This window comes from Zingiber officinale, chromosome 2B (genome assembly GCF_018446385.1).
Source record: "Zingiber officinale cultivar Zhangliang chromosome 2B, Zo_v1.1, whole genome shotgun sequence".
NCBI lineage: Eukaryota > Viridiplantae > Streptophyta > Magnoliopsida > Zingiberales > Zingiberaceae > Zingiber > Zingiber officinale.
Window position 1 is genome coordinate 99552602 of NC_055989.1, and position 17338 is coordinate 99569939.

Here is a 17338-nt window from a genome sequence, read left to right on the forward strand (position 1 = left end):
TTGTTGACAAAGTCATAGTCCTGAAGATTATACGGGCAAGCATTAGTTTAACAGATGGAGTTTTTATTTGTCTGGTACAGATAAAAGATAAAAGCTATCCTCTTTTACGTACTTGCTGCTTCTATTTTTATATGGATTTGCAGGGTGCCTGCCGTCGTACAAGCCAATAACTCTTCATGCACTGCGAATTGCCGGTATGTTCATTGGAGTTTAGATCAGTGCTGGCTCATCAAACAGCGGAGAAATTTGACGGTGGCCAACCAGCTTCCGAAACGTAGCACTCCGACGACGCTCTTCAATCACTGTGGCTTCCACGTGTTGCACCATAACTTTTACATATTCCTTCTTGATTTGCGACCAGAGTTTCATTATATATCGGTTGTGTTTTTGTTTAATTATTGAATCCAATCCTCCTCGGTGCTTTCTTGGCGAAATCGAAGTGCCATCGTCGTTGAATGATTACACGTACAATGCAAAAAAAGAATAGAGCTAAAAGATGGAAATTAAGAAATTTACATGGGCTACTGGCGCCATGGCCGTCGCTGATCTTGCACGGCGCGTTCATCGTTATCATTTAAGAAACAGAGTTAATTAGCAGAGGCATATAGCACACGGCGAGTCAGAACCCGGCGGGAGCCAGGCTGAGTTGGAGATCCAACTCTAATGCCTCCTCCGCTCTCGCCGTCTTGCTCTGGTTGGAAATGGTGAACCTCGAGAAGGAGGTCTCCCCGTGGCCGTAGCTGGCGCCGGCAGGACAGTTGTATGTGGACGTAGCCGCCGGGAGCCGGGCAGAGGCGGTGGACGAGGGAAACACGCAACCGTTGAAAGGTGGCGCCGGCGCCGTTGCTGACGCGTCGGGGTAGAAGTAGACCCAACCCGATGTAGTGCCGGGAGCCGCTGGCGGGCACTCCGGGAAGCGGTGGGGCGGCGGAGCGAAGGCCGACACGATGGGGTTTCTAGGGAAGAGTGTGCCGCCGCCGTGGAGGTGGTGGTAGTGCTGCATCTGGGCGGCCCGCTTCTTCTTCTGTCGCTCCTTCTTGTGCGCGTTCTGGTGGCCGCCCAGCGCCTGCGAGTTGGCGAACTCCCGGCAGCAGTACTGGCACTCGTACTTCCTCCCCTCGCCGCCTCGGGCCTCCGTCATCGTCGACGACGACGAGTCGGAGCCCGGCCCGGCCTCTTCCTCCTTGGATACAACATCAAATCCGAACAGCTTCGGCATGATCTCTTTGTGAAGAGGAAGATGAAGAGGAAGAGATTGCGTTGGTGTATGTATTGTGGGCTTTAGTTTGCTCTCTATATATCCACATATAGGATTGCTCCAAGGTAGTGTGACTAAATTATAGAACAGGGTCGAAGGAAAGGTCTTATTATATTTGCCTCCATACTCTCTAGGTCCTGCTGCAATGTAATATTATTATAATTGCAATGAAAAATTTTAGAGGAGGGATTGTACTGAATACAAGTCAGTGGAATAGAAAATTGTAGTTGCAGCCATCCCAAGAGAGGGGAATGGGTGACTGCATGATGTAGGCAGCAGAGGACCCAACAGGAAGGCCTTAGATTGCGCTTGTCTCGGCCCTCGTTTCAGAGGACCACCTCTTATTATTCTTCTTTCTTCTATGCATGCTGCTACCCCGGTCCGGCCCCTACGCCTCCAGTGTAGTGTGTATATATATATATAAACTAGTGACCAGATTTGCCGCAGAGAGCTGGATGATTCGGATTTAAAATTTGGTGCCTGCTATGAGTCACAGTGGCTCATTAGTATCGGTCTTACAAGTGTGGTGTCACCATGTGTGCCCTTATATTTTAGGGCAGTGACTGAGACATTCTTAGGTGACGGGGACTGAGCACAGCCATCAGGCAATAAAACCTTGGGTGTGGAACATGAATTGCAAGCCAGGCCCCATGTTAGGTTTCGGCACGTGGTTGGCATTTTGGTAGAGTGTTTGTTGTTGCCTAGTGTTCATGTGAGGGACCAACGTCGAGCAGATGGCGAGCACAATGCACCTCCGTCTTTTGTTGCCAGAAAGGGAACTGTTAAATTGCTCAGTCCATGGGATCACTTTGATTAATTACTTGTAATCTGACTCGGAAGAAGATCAAAAGGATTTAAAACAAACACTAGTAGTTCCTCTCAGGAGAGACAGCTGCTCAAGAAATTCCATTACACATGCTTTAAACCTTTTCTAGTGTTCTTTTTTCTGCAATTGGGTATTGATATATTTTTTTTACTATTTTATTTTTTAGGTTAATGCAATAAGATTCAAGTTGTAAACCTCACAACCGGCAGCTGCAAAGTAGTTTATAATTAGGCGAATTATTGCGAAGAGGATATAGCTGTCGACCACTGATAACAAATTAAATGAACGATTCTCTCCTGTAGATGCATCTCTAAAAAGACTATCACTGCTAAGCTAGGAACTGAGACTGCCACCGTAATAACTGAATGGGCCCAATTTCATATGTTTTAAGGGATTAATTATCTAGCTAAACTAGATAGCAACAGCTTTACCTCCTCCCCTATGATGAACAATATGATTAGCTCTTTCACTCTTTGATCCACCATACTTGTTGCCTTCAGAATACTAAATTTACAGGTAATATACACATATCACCAGCGTGCAAGCCTCAATTTTTTCTTCTTTAGAGGAAAATATAAGAGTTTGTATTTTAATTTTTTCCCTTGAAAGCATGAAGATGATCATAATATATTCACAGCTAGTGAGAATGTAGTCAGTCTACTGATCCTGGGCTAAGTGTTAGTTAATTAATTAGTAGTGAGTTGGTGGCAATTTAATTTAATTTAATCTTAGTGACCCCTATCCATGGATTTTGCTTTGTCCTTGTTCTTTGTATATAAGGTCGTTGAAGTGATCTGTTTGGAAATGAAATCAGCCATGTTACTGCTATTATGAGATTCTCCTAGTTTTAGCACAGTGACCATCTTATATCATTTATAAATTCATCCACAAGGTTCTCTAAAGTTTTTTTTTCATTCCTTGGATTGTATTCATCCATAACTTAATTAAAGAAGCTTACCAGTTTTTATTTTATTTGTTTATTCTTTTTTGTTGTCTCCACCAATTTTTGCGTCTTAAGTTTTTGTTTTTACTTTTTGTTTTCTTGAAAAACTTTGTGGACAAGTTAATCCAAAAATAATATGTTTCTCCTAACTAATAGGACATTCTTAAATAATTTTGGCTTCGATTATAACCTTACAATCTTCATCTTAAGAGTGAATATATAAATCTTATGAATGTTTATATGTTTATCACATCTATCCAAACCTTTAAAAGGACACAACATGAAGCCGAAGAAGTGCACCCGCCTCTAGCTCAACCACTTTAGCACCATAGAGGAGGTTACACTAACCTATAATAAGCTTGTTTGCCACCTTTAAGGTCCCAACGCCTGTGCCTAACTGATAGGCATAATTTGGATGCTTGTAACTGAGTACGTTTTAATTTGGATGTTGATGGTCGAGTTTACCTTGTGTTCTCCGTATCTATGTTAGATAATTTTATGTTCAAAGTCATCACATAGTTAGAGGGGGTCTTGTCCTAGCAAAGTCCCTCCTATGCTTAATTGAGAATTTAAGATAAAAGGAGTAGAAAGCAATAGAATGATAGAGATGATCTCCTTAGAATGAGCATACCCCTTCTTTAATTTATAACTCTTACCGTGTAACGATGTCCTTTATGACATTTCAATTTTCCTTCTGTAATGGTCGTCAACCACCATTATTATCACTCCATTTGGCAACTTAATGGTTTCATGATCTCCACTTTACTATTAATGAGTATTAATATGGTTAGAAATGTGAATGAAATAAAGAGGTAGAGACCAAGAGAGTCTATTGTACTTGGATTTTTAATCCCACATTATAAGTTTCTTAGCTTTATTATTGGTTTAAATTATGGAATATGCATTGATGTTGTAAACATATGTATGGGGAGAGACTCTCTCAAGCTTGGGAATACACTCTGGCAGCTCGCTAAGACCGGTGCTCGCAATTTGCATACATTGCGATAATCTATCAATAATTGGTCGAGTATAGAGTCATCTATATAATGATAAGTCTAGACATATACGTCCGTCAATTTGAGTTCACAAAACTAGGCATGTTCATGGCTAAGAACGTAAGAGGCCGTTAGATTCTCCTGAGACAGAGTCTTCAGAGAGGTCTGGTAGGGTTGAGCCTGTCCGTCAGGGGCAGACTCCTCAGGAGGTATTGTGGGTTTGTATTGTGGACTTTACATGGAACATTCGGGTTTGCTACTTTTGTTTTCCGCTGCGGTTGTATTTTCATTACTTCGTGGATTTGTTTTCTTCGTTGTAGTGGAGTAGGCTGTTTACATATATCTTCGAGGTTCTATATCGTCTTTCCTTATTAAACTGCGTGGATTGATCATATATTATATCTGTGTGGAATGTTGATATAAACTGCGTGGGTTGTTTCTTAATTGTATTGTATTATTCTGGCCGTGTGTGGCCGAGGTATAGAGATATATGTATACTGAGCTTCATATTGTCCGTCGTACAGGGGAGATGCTGCCGAAATTTCTTCGGACAGGGACTACCTTGGGGCGTGACAATTTTCAGAACAGTTCAAGAATATCATATCTACTGTCAACCAGTAGGGGTGTAAATGAGCCAAGCCACTCGTGAGCTATTCGAAGCTCGTTTGAGCTTTTTTAATGCGGCTCGTTAAGATAAACAAACCAAGCTCAAGCTTCACAATATTCGGTACGTTAGCTCGTGAACATATTCGTTAAACTCATTAATCAACTTTTAAATAAAAAAATAATAGTTTTGATATTGAATTTATAGATTTTACATTCTACTTATGAAAAACATAAACAAATATATTAAATTTATTTATTAGAATAAAATTATAAATTTTAACAAGAATATTATATATTTTTTAAAATATATAATTTAGTTTTTAATGAATATTTAAATTTATAATTTATATTTATTAAGCTCGTTTGGCTCGATAAAAGCTCGAATAAGTTCGTGAGCCATGAATATATTCGTTAAATAAAACTCGAGCTCGACTCGATTATAAACGAGCCAAACTCAAACATCGAAGAGTTCGGCTCGGCTCGGCTCGATTACACCCCTATCAACCAGTATGCAAACAAATCTTCACAAAGGAAGGTTTAAAGGATAAAACCTACCTATCATATACTAGACTCAACTACTGAATATTATCACATACCCTGTTTTCCATTCATGTAAGGGATTGTTAGAAATGTGAATAGAATAAAGAGGTAGAGACGAAGAAACTCTATTGTGTTGGTGCGGGAAGCATCCGACGATCGAACCTGAGTTTTGATAATGACAAAATGATTCAAAGTTAAGGTGTGTTGTTATCTGATATGTTGATTGAGCTTTGTAGGAAGCCCTAGCTGCGGTTAGGCAGGTGGAAAACCCTAGGGGGTGGCAACCCTAGGTCCTAGGGGGTGGTAACCCTAGGCAGAAAGTCTTGGAGGGTCAGAGCTTCAGGCAAAAACCCTAGGGGGCGGCAACCCTAAGTGGAAATCCTGGTGTCCCGAACCAGGTGGAAGTCTGGACAAGTCGTGGAGCAGGCGTTCAGTATGAAGACCGGAAGATTCGAGTGCCAAGCAAAAGTTCAGTCAGTTTGGAGGACTGAACTGGCAAAATGTAACTTCTCCTGAGTAGAGTAGGTGAGGATGCGTTCCCCGGAAGAGGAAACAGTAGGTGTCGGTTCGATCTAGAGTTTCCGATCGAAAATCCGAAGTCAAAACCGGACAGTCCGAAGACTGCCAATTCACTTACTTACATATTATCTGCTAGATTCTAACTATGTTTTGCAGGAGAACATTTCTAACAGTTTCTGTGCAGGGTCGGAATTGACCGGGATCAGTCGACCAAACAGGGTTATCGGTCGACCGAACCCCCAAAGCAGCAGATCAGATTACCAGCGAGTGGACCAGGCTCGACCAGGGGATCGGTCGACCGAACCGGGTTTTCGGTCGACCGAACCGAGGATAAGGCTTGACCAGATCGAAGCGGAGCGAGCGCATCGGGCGGATCGGATTGGAGGAGATCGCTTGATCGGTCGACTGAACGCGGGGATCGGTCGACCGATCTACCTCGGGTCAATCCTGATCCCGAGACTTGGGGATCTGGATCAGTTTTACAGAGCCTATAAAAAGGAGCCTCGTGAAGCAGCATGGAATGAATCTCGAAAAGAACAACCGGTGCTTCCGAACGCTTCCAACACGCGCTGCTACTCCAACAACTGACAACCTCGTAATTCTTGTGTATTGTCGGTACCATTTCTTTATTTCAGCACTTGTAATCCTTGATTGTAAAAGTTTTTCGAACTGATAGTGATTGTCCACCGAAAGCGATCTTCGATCGCCGGCCTTGGAGTAGGAGTCGCCCTAGGCTCTGAACTAAGTAAACCCTTGGTGTCTCTTTGTGTTTGTGCTTATTCTATTTATCATTTCCGCTGCTTTAACTCGAACATTTTCTAATTCTGAAATGAGTGAAAGCCACGAGCGCTATTCACCCCTCTAACGCTTTCGATCCAACATATTGTTCATGGATTTTTAATCCCACATTAAAAGTCTCTTGGCCTTATTATTGGTTTAAATTATGGCACATACATTGATGTTATAAACATATGCATGGGGGAGAGACTCTCTCACATGTGGGTGTGCAGGGTGGGTGCAAATACAGGGTCCGGATTATACTGAACCAAAATTGACTCGTGTGCCAGCACGACCTGCGCACATCGAATGTCAGACCAGTTGAGGCAAAATTTGCCAAACAATGAACCAACATTTTATCACATAAATCTCTTTTTACTACTTGCTCAAGAGTGCAATGAAAGCATTAATATGAAATTAATGGTAATTTTATAATGTCTCAACATTAATGGTGTCATTAAACTCATTAATGGTGACTTTGTAACGTCTCGACATTAATGACGGCATTAAACACATTAATAATGATTCTGTAACATCTCAACATTAATGAGGACATTAAATCCATTAATGACGATATTAAACCTAACATTAAATGACTATAATTTGGTCATTTATTGCAAGCAAGATAAGAACTCCTATTTAAGGAGGCTGAATCTTGAGTAAAGGAGAGTAGTAGAAGATAAGCGAAAGAGAGAGTAAGAGGAAGAGTAGGAAGTGAACCTCTGTCCACCCATGTTCTCTCACAAAAACTCTCTTAGCCGTGTATCCGTTCGGCTAAACTACTCATGATAGCACTCGAGTGTATTCTCAGTTTGCCATGAGCAACCAATGCTTGGTTGTGTGTAGTTTTGTCATTGTATACAGGGAAATAGATGACCCAAGAGAACTTTGAAGGATAGCCGGAGGTGGGGCGAGTATATTTCAAGGAAACTGCATTGAGAGCAGACCTCCATATCTTACTCAGTGAATTCTCTTTCCGACTCGGTGATCAACTCCCGATTCTACTACGCACCGCATCAACTCTGCAACTGGGACCATCGGAAGCTTGGCAGAACCAGCCCCACTGGCAGCTTGAGATTATTTGCTTAAGTTATTTCAACAAATAAGTTAGAATTGATTTTGTGTAATTTCAATTCAGTAATTTTTCTCAATATCTCATGCAACAGATTGCCCAACAATCTTGAAACAAATTTTGTTCTGTTGAGATGGCCACAGAATAAAGTGTTGAGGTACAACATATGTTGGACCCTGTGGTAGTTTTGATGTGATCAACCAAGTGTTGGTGCAAACTGCACTAGAATCAAACCTGAGTTTTGATGTTGTCAAAGGTTCAAGTTAAGTCTTGTTATGATCTAACAAGTTGACTAAGTGTGCAGGATGTTTACTCAACCGGGAAAGTCCTAGCTGGAGGCTAGGCAGAAAAGTTTTAGCAGATCGTGGAACCCAGGTGAAAGTCCAAGTAGGTCAAGGGGAGACGAAACTTGGCAGTATGATCGAGAGGTCTGAAGGATCGAAGATCAAAGGAAAAGTCCTGGGGAGCCGATCAAGGCTGAGTGAGAAGTCCAAACTAGATCTGGAGGATCAAAGTTTGGCAGGTAGGTTGAGGTAAGAAAACTGGAGGAGCGACAGTGAGGTCGGGTTCCCGGAGGGAACAACCTTAGGTCACTGATCCAACTGAAGAAACCGGGAAGGTTTCCAAGTTGAGATCAAGAACAGTTCTACTGTTCTTTTATTACTCATGCATTATTATACTGTTATGCTAACATCTGTGTTGCAGGGTGTTTTGTTGTTCTAACACTGTTTTGCAGGTCTAGGCGGATCGGTCGATCGAACCAGAGGACCGGTCGACCGAACCAAGTAAGATCAGCACAGAAGTCAGTCCAGATCAGAACTGAGCCAGAGTCCGGTCAAAGCTTGATCGGTCGACCGAAAAGTAAGATCGGTCGACCGAACCTGTTTACTCAGCAAGCCAGTTCATTAGCACCGAATCAGCAAGCAAAGGAAAGAAGGGCTTATTGGTCGACCGAACAAGAGGATCGGTCGACTGATCCAATCAGCATTTAATCAGCATTAAAGGGTAATCTCGGCAAATTTCAGCAAACAAGGAAAAACCTTGTTCGGTCGACCGATAAAAGGGTTTGGTCGACCGAACCATTGAAGGCCAGTTAATGCAGAATTTACGAGCCAGCGTCAGACTCTAGCTGTGGGTGATCGGAGCTGGTTCGGTCGACCGAACAGAGGGATCGGTCGACCGAACCTCAGTCCACCTATAAATTCAGACTCGAAGACAGAGGCCAATAAAGAATTTTTCTGATCACAAGTTACTACTCTGCAAGCGACTCATCTTCAGTGCAAAGCTACGTCATTTAGAAGAACCGACCTACGCTATATCTTCGATTCATTTGTCGGTATACTTGTTTTTTGTTTTATACTTAATTGCTAATAAGATAGTAGATTTGTTACCATCTTATTCTATTGTACTTGTACGATCTGCTTCTCTCCGAGGAGTTCGGAGAGAAGGGTTTTAGTGCTTTGCCCATCGGTGCGGTCAAGGACCGCGGGCCTTCGAGTAGGAGTCGAGCTAGGCTCCGAACGAAGTAAACGATTGTGTCTCCTTTCTTATTTTCCGCTGCACGATTCTGACTTAAAAAGAAAAGAATAGTTTTAAAAAGAAGCGATATTCACCCCCCCTCTATCGCGCTACTCGATCCTATCACCAAGTTGGTTAGGTCCTGCTGTGTTTGATCCCTGTGTCTGAGTGTGCAGGAGCTTAGGAGCACAGGAAGTCGAGCGGAAGACACAGCTAGCGAGAAGGAAGGCACGGGAAGGGAGCCGACAGGCTCGGTGCGTCCGAAGGACGAGAGAGCTGCGGAAGAGTACTCCGGTGGACGTGAAGAGCGTGCGCGACGTTCGAGGGACGTTAAGCCGGGACGGAAGGCTGCTCGAGGAGAAGGCCGGGAATTGGGTTCGGGTGAGCCCTATTCCGGTTGGCCGCAATCACCCAAAAGAACGGAGCATCGGAAGCTGAAGAAACCAAGTTGAAAAATGGAGCTGCCAGCTTGGAGGCACCTCCAGCAGGCTTGGAGGCGCCTCCATCATGAAGGCGCCTTCAACCCTGTTGAAGGCGCCTTCAACAGGTCAGATTTGACCGTTTGCGTTGCAGATAAAGTTTTATCCGCTGGCCGAGCTGGAGGCGCCTTGAACCTTGTTGGAGGCGCCTTGGACCCTCGGGATAGACTTTCCAGGAGCTATATAAAGACCCCTGGAGCTAGGAATTAAACAACAACTCAAGCATCCAACTTGTAATCAATTCCTAGCAACTAAATGAGCGTTCTAAGTGTAAAAGGGTTTCTCCGCCTACAGTAAAGGAGATTCTGCTAGTAGAGCTTTTCATCGCCCTGAATTAACAACCTCCTTGGTTGTAACCAGGTTAAATTTTGTTTCTGTTTCTTTTTCTGTCTCCTTAATTTAGTTGTTATTTTATTGCTGATTTAAATTCTGAGTTGAAATCCGAGGAGGGTAGTCTTTCATTTTTGTTTACAGCAATTCACCCCCTCTTGCCGGTCTCTGCTGCGCCAACAAGTGGTATCAGAGCCTGATCGTCTCAGAAGGACTAACCGCCAACTGAAGCACTACGATCAAGACGATGGCCGGAGCGAACATTCATCCCCCAAAGTTTGACGGAGACTTCGCCACATGGAAGCGCAAAATGGAGGTATTTTTTAAAACCGAATTTGACATTCTTTTAATAATGAAATATGACTATGCAGTTCCGAAAGACAAGGAGGAAAATACCTGGACGAAAAAGGAGCAAGCAGATTTCGTCGCCAACGGAAAGGCTGAGTTCCACCTACTCAGCGTTCTACCGTCGCAGGAGGTAAATTGGATCGGAAGCTACGACTCAGCGAAAGATCTCTGGGAAAAATTCCTGGAGCTTCACGAAGGTACTTCCGAAGCGAAGCTAGCGAAGCTAGCGAAGCGCGACATCTTCCGGAACCAGTTAACGAACCTCCGGATGAACCAAGGCGAGAAGGTAGCACAACTCCAAGCGAGAATCAAGGAGCTGATAACGCAACTAACGAACCTTGGAGAAGAGCTAACCAACCGGGATTCTATCCGATACGCGCTCAATGCCTTCCCGAGAACTCCAGAGTGGGCCTCCTTAGTAGATGCGTACTACATCTCTAAGGACCTCGAGGTAAGTACGTTAGAACAATTATTTTCGACTTTTGAACTTCACGAATCTCGAGTTTCAGAGCCAAATGGAGTAGAGAAGACCAGTCAGAACATAGCTCTAAAGGCAAAAGTAAACGATTCTGACTCCGAAACCTCAGTCGACGAATCCGAAGCGGCACTATTGGTAAGACGCTTCAATAAGTTTTTCAGTTCTAATAAATTTAAATCGCAGAGGCATGATCGAAAGAAGAGGACGGTTCGTTGCTACAACTGCAACGAAGAAGGGCACATCAAGGAGGACTGCCCAAAATTGAAGAGAAAGGAGAAAGAAAAGGAAAAGCCAAAATACAAGAAACCAGAACCCTCCAAGCACAAGAATCTGAAGGCTACTTGGTCAGATTCGTCAACCTCTGAGTCGGACATCGAAGAATTCTCGGGGTTAGCGTTATTGGTGAACCATCAACCGGAAGAAGACTCAAGCTCAGAGATGAGCATCGATGAAGGGGGAGGAACATCAGAAGAAGAAAACAGCAGTGATGGGGGAGCGTCACCAGATCAGGTAAGTAAGGTACGCAATCTAACCCCGTCTCAGTCATTTCAATTTATTAAATCGCTTTCAAAAGACTTATTCAAAGTAGAAAAAGAAAATAAAGAATTAAAAATGAAATTAGCAAAAGCATGTCCACTTGAAATGTATGATAGTGTAAAATCAAAAAAATGATAAATTAAAATTAGAAATTGAAAAACTGAAATCTGCTGCATGCTTAAATCAATTTCCAAATTCAAAATTAAGAATTTATGGTAAATTAAATTGGTATATAAGGAAGCATCAAGGTCAACTTAGGAAAATACCAAGAAACTATGTACCCCCTAGATTTTTGAATAATCCTGTAGGAAGGAACCTCTATTGGGTTCCAAAATCTGTGCTTAATTAATTTTTCAAAAATTAAAAGCTTACAGTGAGAAAATTAAACATTGAAATTCTTTATGGAAGCTTTATCTAAGGAAGTGGTTGTTGCTCCAATAACTAAGAAGGCTTAGTGCCTCGCCACGACCTGAAAGCTAAAATATTGAAAGAAAATGTTTAATTAACTTTCTGAAAAAGCATTAAACAAGAATTTAATAATGCTTTGAAAGTTTATCAAATATTTGTTAAAATAAACAAAAATTCCTTAGAATTTTTTTTAAAAATTCTAACTTATTTTTTTTAGATTAGAAATTTTCTTCTAGAAAATTCTAAAACTTCATTCACTTGACTTAGAAATTTTTTTGGAACATTTGAACATTTACTTAGGATTTTTTTAAAAAAATTCATTTTTAACTTAGAAAATTTTCAAAAAACTTCAATCTTATTTGAAAATTCTTAAGACCCCATTTTTGCTGTGATCAAAGGGGGAGAGAAAAGTACAAGTTTAGGGGGAGTTAGAAAAAACTTAAATTTTTTTAAGAAAACTTAAATTTTTTTTAAAGTGTTGCAATTTTACTAATTGCAAAAATTATGTTTAACTTGTTAGTTTAGTAATTTTTCTTTAAAATTACTTTTTATGTCTGTTTTAACCCTGACTTGAACTTGGGTTGATGCACATCAAAAAGGGAGAGATTGTTGGACCCCGTGGTAGTTTTGATGTGATCAACCAAGTTGGTTAGGTCCTGCTGTGTTTGATCTCTGTGTCTGAGTGTGCAGGAGCTTAGGAGCACAGGAAGTCGAGCGGAAGACGCAGCTAGCGAGAAGGACGACACGGGAAGGGAGCTGACGGGCTCGGTGCGTCCGAAGGACGAGAGAGCTGCGGAAGAGTACTCCGGTGGGCGTGAAGAGCATGTGCGGCGTTCGAGGGACGTTAAGCCGGGACGGAAGGCTGCTCGAGGAGAAGGCCGGGAATTGGGTTCGGGTGAGCCCTATTCCGGTTGGCCGCAATCACCCAAAAGAACGAAGCATCGGAAGCTGAAGAAACCAAGTTGAAAAATGGAGCTGCCAGCTTGGAGGCGCCCCCAGCAGGCTTGGAGGCGCCTCCATCATGAAGGCGACTTCAACCCTGTTGAAGGCGCCTTCAACAGGTCAGATTTGACCGTTTACGTTGCGGATAAAGTTTTATCCGCTGACCAAGCTGGAGGCGCCTTGGACCCTCGGGATAGACTTTCCAGGAGCTATATAAAGGCCCCTGGAGCTAGGAATTAAATAACAACTCAAGCATCCAACTTGTAATCAATTCCTAGCAACTAAGTGAGCGTTCTAAGTGTAAAAAGGCTTCTCCGCTTACAGTAAAGGAGATTCTGCTAGTAGAGCTTTTCATCGCCCTAGATTAACAACCTCCTTGGTTGTAACCAGGTTAAATTCTGTTTCTGTTTCTTTTTCTGTCTCCTTAATTTAGTTGTTATTTTATTGCTGATTTAAATTCTGAGTTGAAATCCGAGGAGTGTAGTCTTTCATTTTTGTTTGCAGCAATTCGCCCCCCTCTTGCCGGTCTCCGCTGCGCCAACAACATACTCGATACATGAAGGCCCCCTCTGCCTTGATTGGAATTATGCCAATCAATCACGGGGAAAGCCCAGAGTGTTGGTGTGGGAAGCATCAGATGATCGAACCTGAGTTTTGAAAATGGCAAAGGGTTCAAAGTTAAAGTTATTTGTTGTCTAACAAGTTTGAATAAGATTGCAGGAAAGTCTTAAGGGTTCTTAGACAAAAGCCCTAGCTACGGTTAGGCAGGTGGAAACCCCTAGGGGGTGGTAAGCCTAGGTCCTAGGGGGTGGTAACCCTATGCAGAAAGTCTTGATAGGTCGAGGGCTTCAGGTAAAATCCTAGAGTCAGAGACTCTAAGTTGAAATCCTGGTGTCGCGAACCGAGTGGAATTCTGGATGGGTCATGGAACGGACGTTCAACATGAAGACCGGAAGCTTCGGATGCTGAGCGAAAGTCCAATTGGTCTGGAGGATCAATCTGGCAATAGGTAACTTCTCCTGAGAGGAGTAGTGAGGACGCGTTCCCCGAAGAGAGAACAGTAGACGTCGATTCGACCTAGGGTTTTTGAAAAATTCAAAGTCAGAATCGGACAGTCTGATGACTGTCAAATACTTATATTATTTATATTTTATTGTTCTAACTTTGTTTTGCAGAATATATTTTGTTTGTGAATTAATATGCCTTGCAAGATTGAAGTCGCCCAAGGGAAGCCTCGGATGAACAGTAACCGAGACGCCCTCCATGGAGCTTGGAGGTGCCTCAAGTGCCTTGGATAAAAGCCTCGCATCAAGGAGCGAAGGCGTCTTCCAAGGAGATGGAAGGTGCCTTGAACGCTAGATGGAGGACACCCTCCATGGAGCTTGGAGGCGCTTTTGAGTGGATAAGCAACGCAGGCAACGGAGCTTATCAGCACCGTGGAAAAGGATAACCCTTGGCTAGAGGCGCCTCCTATGGAGGTTGGAGGCGCCCACAACAGGCTATTTAAGCCTGGTTCGAGCAACAACAAATATATAACAATTCTACAAGCAATCTTCGAAGTTGTGCTCTGTGCCGAAATGACTCAACGATGCTTAGCTGTTGTTCCAACAATCGACGACTACTTCTATAATCTTTTATTGTCGGTATAATCTTTTTAAGTTCAGTACTTATAATTAATCTTGTAAATATTCTCGAGCTTATAGTGATTGTCCACCAAAAGCGATCAACGATCGCGGGCCTTGGAGTAGGAGTCGACACATGCTCTGAACCAAGTAACCAAAAGTGTTAGTGATTGCTTTTAGTTTACTTCTATATTCCGCTGCATATTTACGAAATGAACGAATTAGCCACGAGCGCTATTCACCCCCTTCTAGCGCTTTTCGATCCTACAATTGGTATCAGAGTAAGGTTACTTCGAATCGGTGAAACTGTAGGACCGTTAGATTCGATAGAGGGGGGGTGAATATCGATTCGAAAAAACACCGAGTATAAGCGCAGCGGAAAAGTAAAGTAGACACAGTGTTTTTACTTCGTTCGGAGCCTGTGACGACTCCTACTCGAAGGCCCGTACTCCGTGAGTACTTTCGTTGGGCAATCACTATCAATTCGAATATTACAGAGTTAAGTACAAGAATTGACAGATAAAGAAAATACCGACAATAGAATTAAAACAAAACCAGCACTGAGTCGGAGAGCTTTTCGTGGCGTCGCAAGAGCACAGAGCAGCAGATCTTGGATTCTCAGTTCATGCTGAAGCTCCTGCCTGGGGCTTCTTTTATATGTTGCTCCGGGCGCCTGGATTCCTTCCGGGCGCCTGGAATGTGACGTAGCTGCTCAAACCGAGATGCTCCAGGTGGCGACGCGCGAGTTTGGATGAAGTTTGCCTCCCGGGCGTCCGGATCCCTTCCGGGCGCCCGGACCCTGTTTTCCCGCAGAATCCGTCCTGCAAGACAAACGTTAGTCCGGAGGCAAATTTACCCTGCAACACAGATTGTTAGCAAAAGCAAAGTGAGTATGAATTAGCAAAGAGTATGACTTAGATTCCGTCTTTCCGAGACCGGAATCTAGTCACGATCTCGACTTAGATATCCGAAATGGATCTAAGCCGGATCGACGCCTAATGTTCCCTTCCCGGGAACGCGTCCTCGCAGTCACTCCCCTCCAATGACTTACCTTACTTACCTGCCAGACGTCCGGTCAGCCCTTCGACCCGTCTGGACTTCTCGCCAGCTATCCGGTCAGCCCGTCGACCTAGCTGGACTTCTCGCCAAGCGTCCGGTCAGCCCGTCGACCCGCTTGGACTTCTCGCCAGCTATCCGGTCAGCCCGTCGACCTAGCTGGACTTCTCGCCAAGCGTCCGGTCAGCCCGCTTGGACTTCTTGCCAGCTATCCGGTCAGCCCGTCGGACATCCGGTCAGCCCGTCGACCTGTCTGGACTTCTCCTGCACACTGGATCAAAGTGTCAGACAACAACAAAACTAACTTAACCTGATTTGTCATTCATCAAAACCTGGGTTAAATCGTTAGTGCTAACCGCACCAACAATCTCCCCCTTTTTGATGGAATGACAACCTGGTTAAGTTAGTGAAAACATATGCAAGAAAAAACAAGTATTTAAAGGGTTTTTAAGTTAGTTTGTATTTTCAATTCTGGTTTAGCTAACTTAACCACCTAACCCTCCCCCTTTGGCATTCATCAAAAATAAGCATGGATTAAGTAAGCATAGACTTCAGACAAAGAAAAAGTGTTAAGATAATCTAGGGGAGTTTAAACTTTTGAAAACTTGTTTAAAGCATTAGCTTTTAGATTTTAGAAAAATAGCTAAGTTTAGATAAACAAAATCTCAAACACAAGTGTATAAGTTCTAAATTTCAAGATCAAATTTTAAATTTTCAAAACAAGTTTCAATTTTGAAATACTTTTCAAATAAGTTTTCAAAAATTCCAAGACTGAGTTTGAAAAATTTATTTTTCAAAACTGATTGAAAAATACTAGAAAAATTCAGTTTTCTAGAATACTAGAAAAGTACTAGTTTCAAAATCATGATTTAAAATACTAGAAAAGTTCAGTTTTCAAGAACTAAGTAAAAAGGATAAAAAGTTTGTGATTTAAAACAAACAATTGTGAGTTGATTTAAGAAATTTTTCACAATTTTAAACAAGTTGATTTTGAAAATTGATTTTTAAACTTTGATTTTCAAAATTAAGTTTAAAATTCGATTTGAAAAACTAAATTAGTTTTATTTCTCCCCCTGAACCTGACATAAAATTTTGAAAATATTTTCTAAATATATTCAAAGTAGAAAAGAAATCGAGGTAGAATTTTATAGAGAGATTTTAAAGAGAAGATTAAAAAATAACACTTAAGGAGATAATTAAAAACCTCCCCCTGAATTTGATACTCCTTTAATTTATTAATCCTCCTTATTTATTACTCCCCCTTAATATAAAATTTTACAACCATAACATATTTTCGTACCTAAGTGTTTTAGGCGATTGTATAATTATCTTTATAAAATTGTTCATTTAAATTTGACTAAACGTAATTAACGTTAGATTCAGTTGAAATGAGTTAACCTTTAGTGTAATGTTAAGTAAGATAAGTTGTTATTAATTCAATAATTAATCACTATTAATAATTTATTGATTAAATTTTGCTTGATTCAATAATTTAATATAATCTAAATTTTGTATTAATTGATGAAGGTGTTAGTTATAATTTAACTTTTCATTTACTTCCTTTTAAGTTGGATTAATATCAGTGATTAATTTAGATTTAAGTTTTAAGTTTAAGTTAAGTTATTAAATTTTAATTGTAATTTCAATATTAAGTTTTAATTTAAGATTTAATTTTCAGTTAAGTTAAAATAATTTTAAGATTAAAATGATGTTTAAGATTAAAAGTGAGTCTAAAGTCAAAATAATAATTTTTAAAGTGAAAATAATCTATAGAAATAATTTATTATTATTACTAATTTTTTTAAGTTAACAAAATTTTATTATAGTGAAAAAATAAGAAGAATTTTTTAAAATGATACATAATTTTTAACAGAGTTTTTAAAGAATTTTTAAAATAATTTTTAAAGAATTTTTTAAAATAGTTTTTAAAGAATTTTTAAAGTAGTCTTTTTTAAAGAATTTTTAAAATAGTTTTTAAAGAATTTTTCAAGTAGTTTTTTTTTTTAAAGAATTTTTAAAATAGTTTTTTTTTTAAAAAAATTTTAAAATAGTTTTTAAAGAATTTTTAAAATAGTTTTTTTAAA

General features: G+C 41.1%; 1 protein-coding gene across 1 annotated transcript; it reads right to left on the reverse strand.

Moving 5' to 3' along the window:
- Nucleotides 1–383: 383 nt before the first annotated feature.
- LOC122049332 (zinc finger protein GIS3-like) lies at nt 384–1321 on the reverse strand. Its single transcript, XM_042610725.1, has one exon. The coding sequence runs from the start codon at nt 1217–1219 to the stop codon at nt 620–622; it is 600 nt and encodes a 199-aa protein (XP_042466659.1). The 5' UTR covers nt 1220–1321; the 3' UTR covers nt 384–619.
- Nucleotides 1322–17338: the final 16017 nt, after the last annotated feature.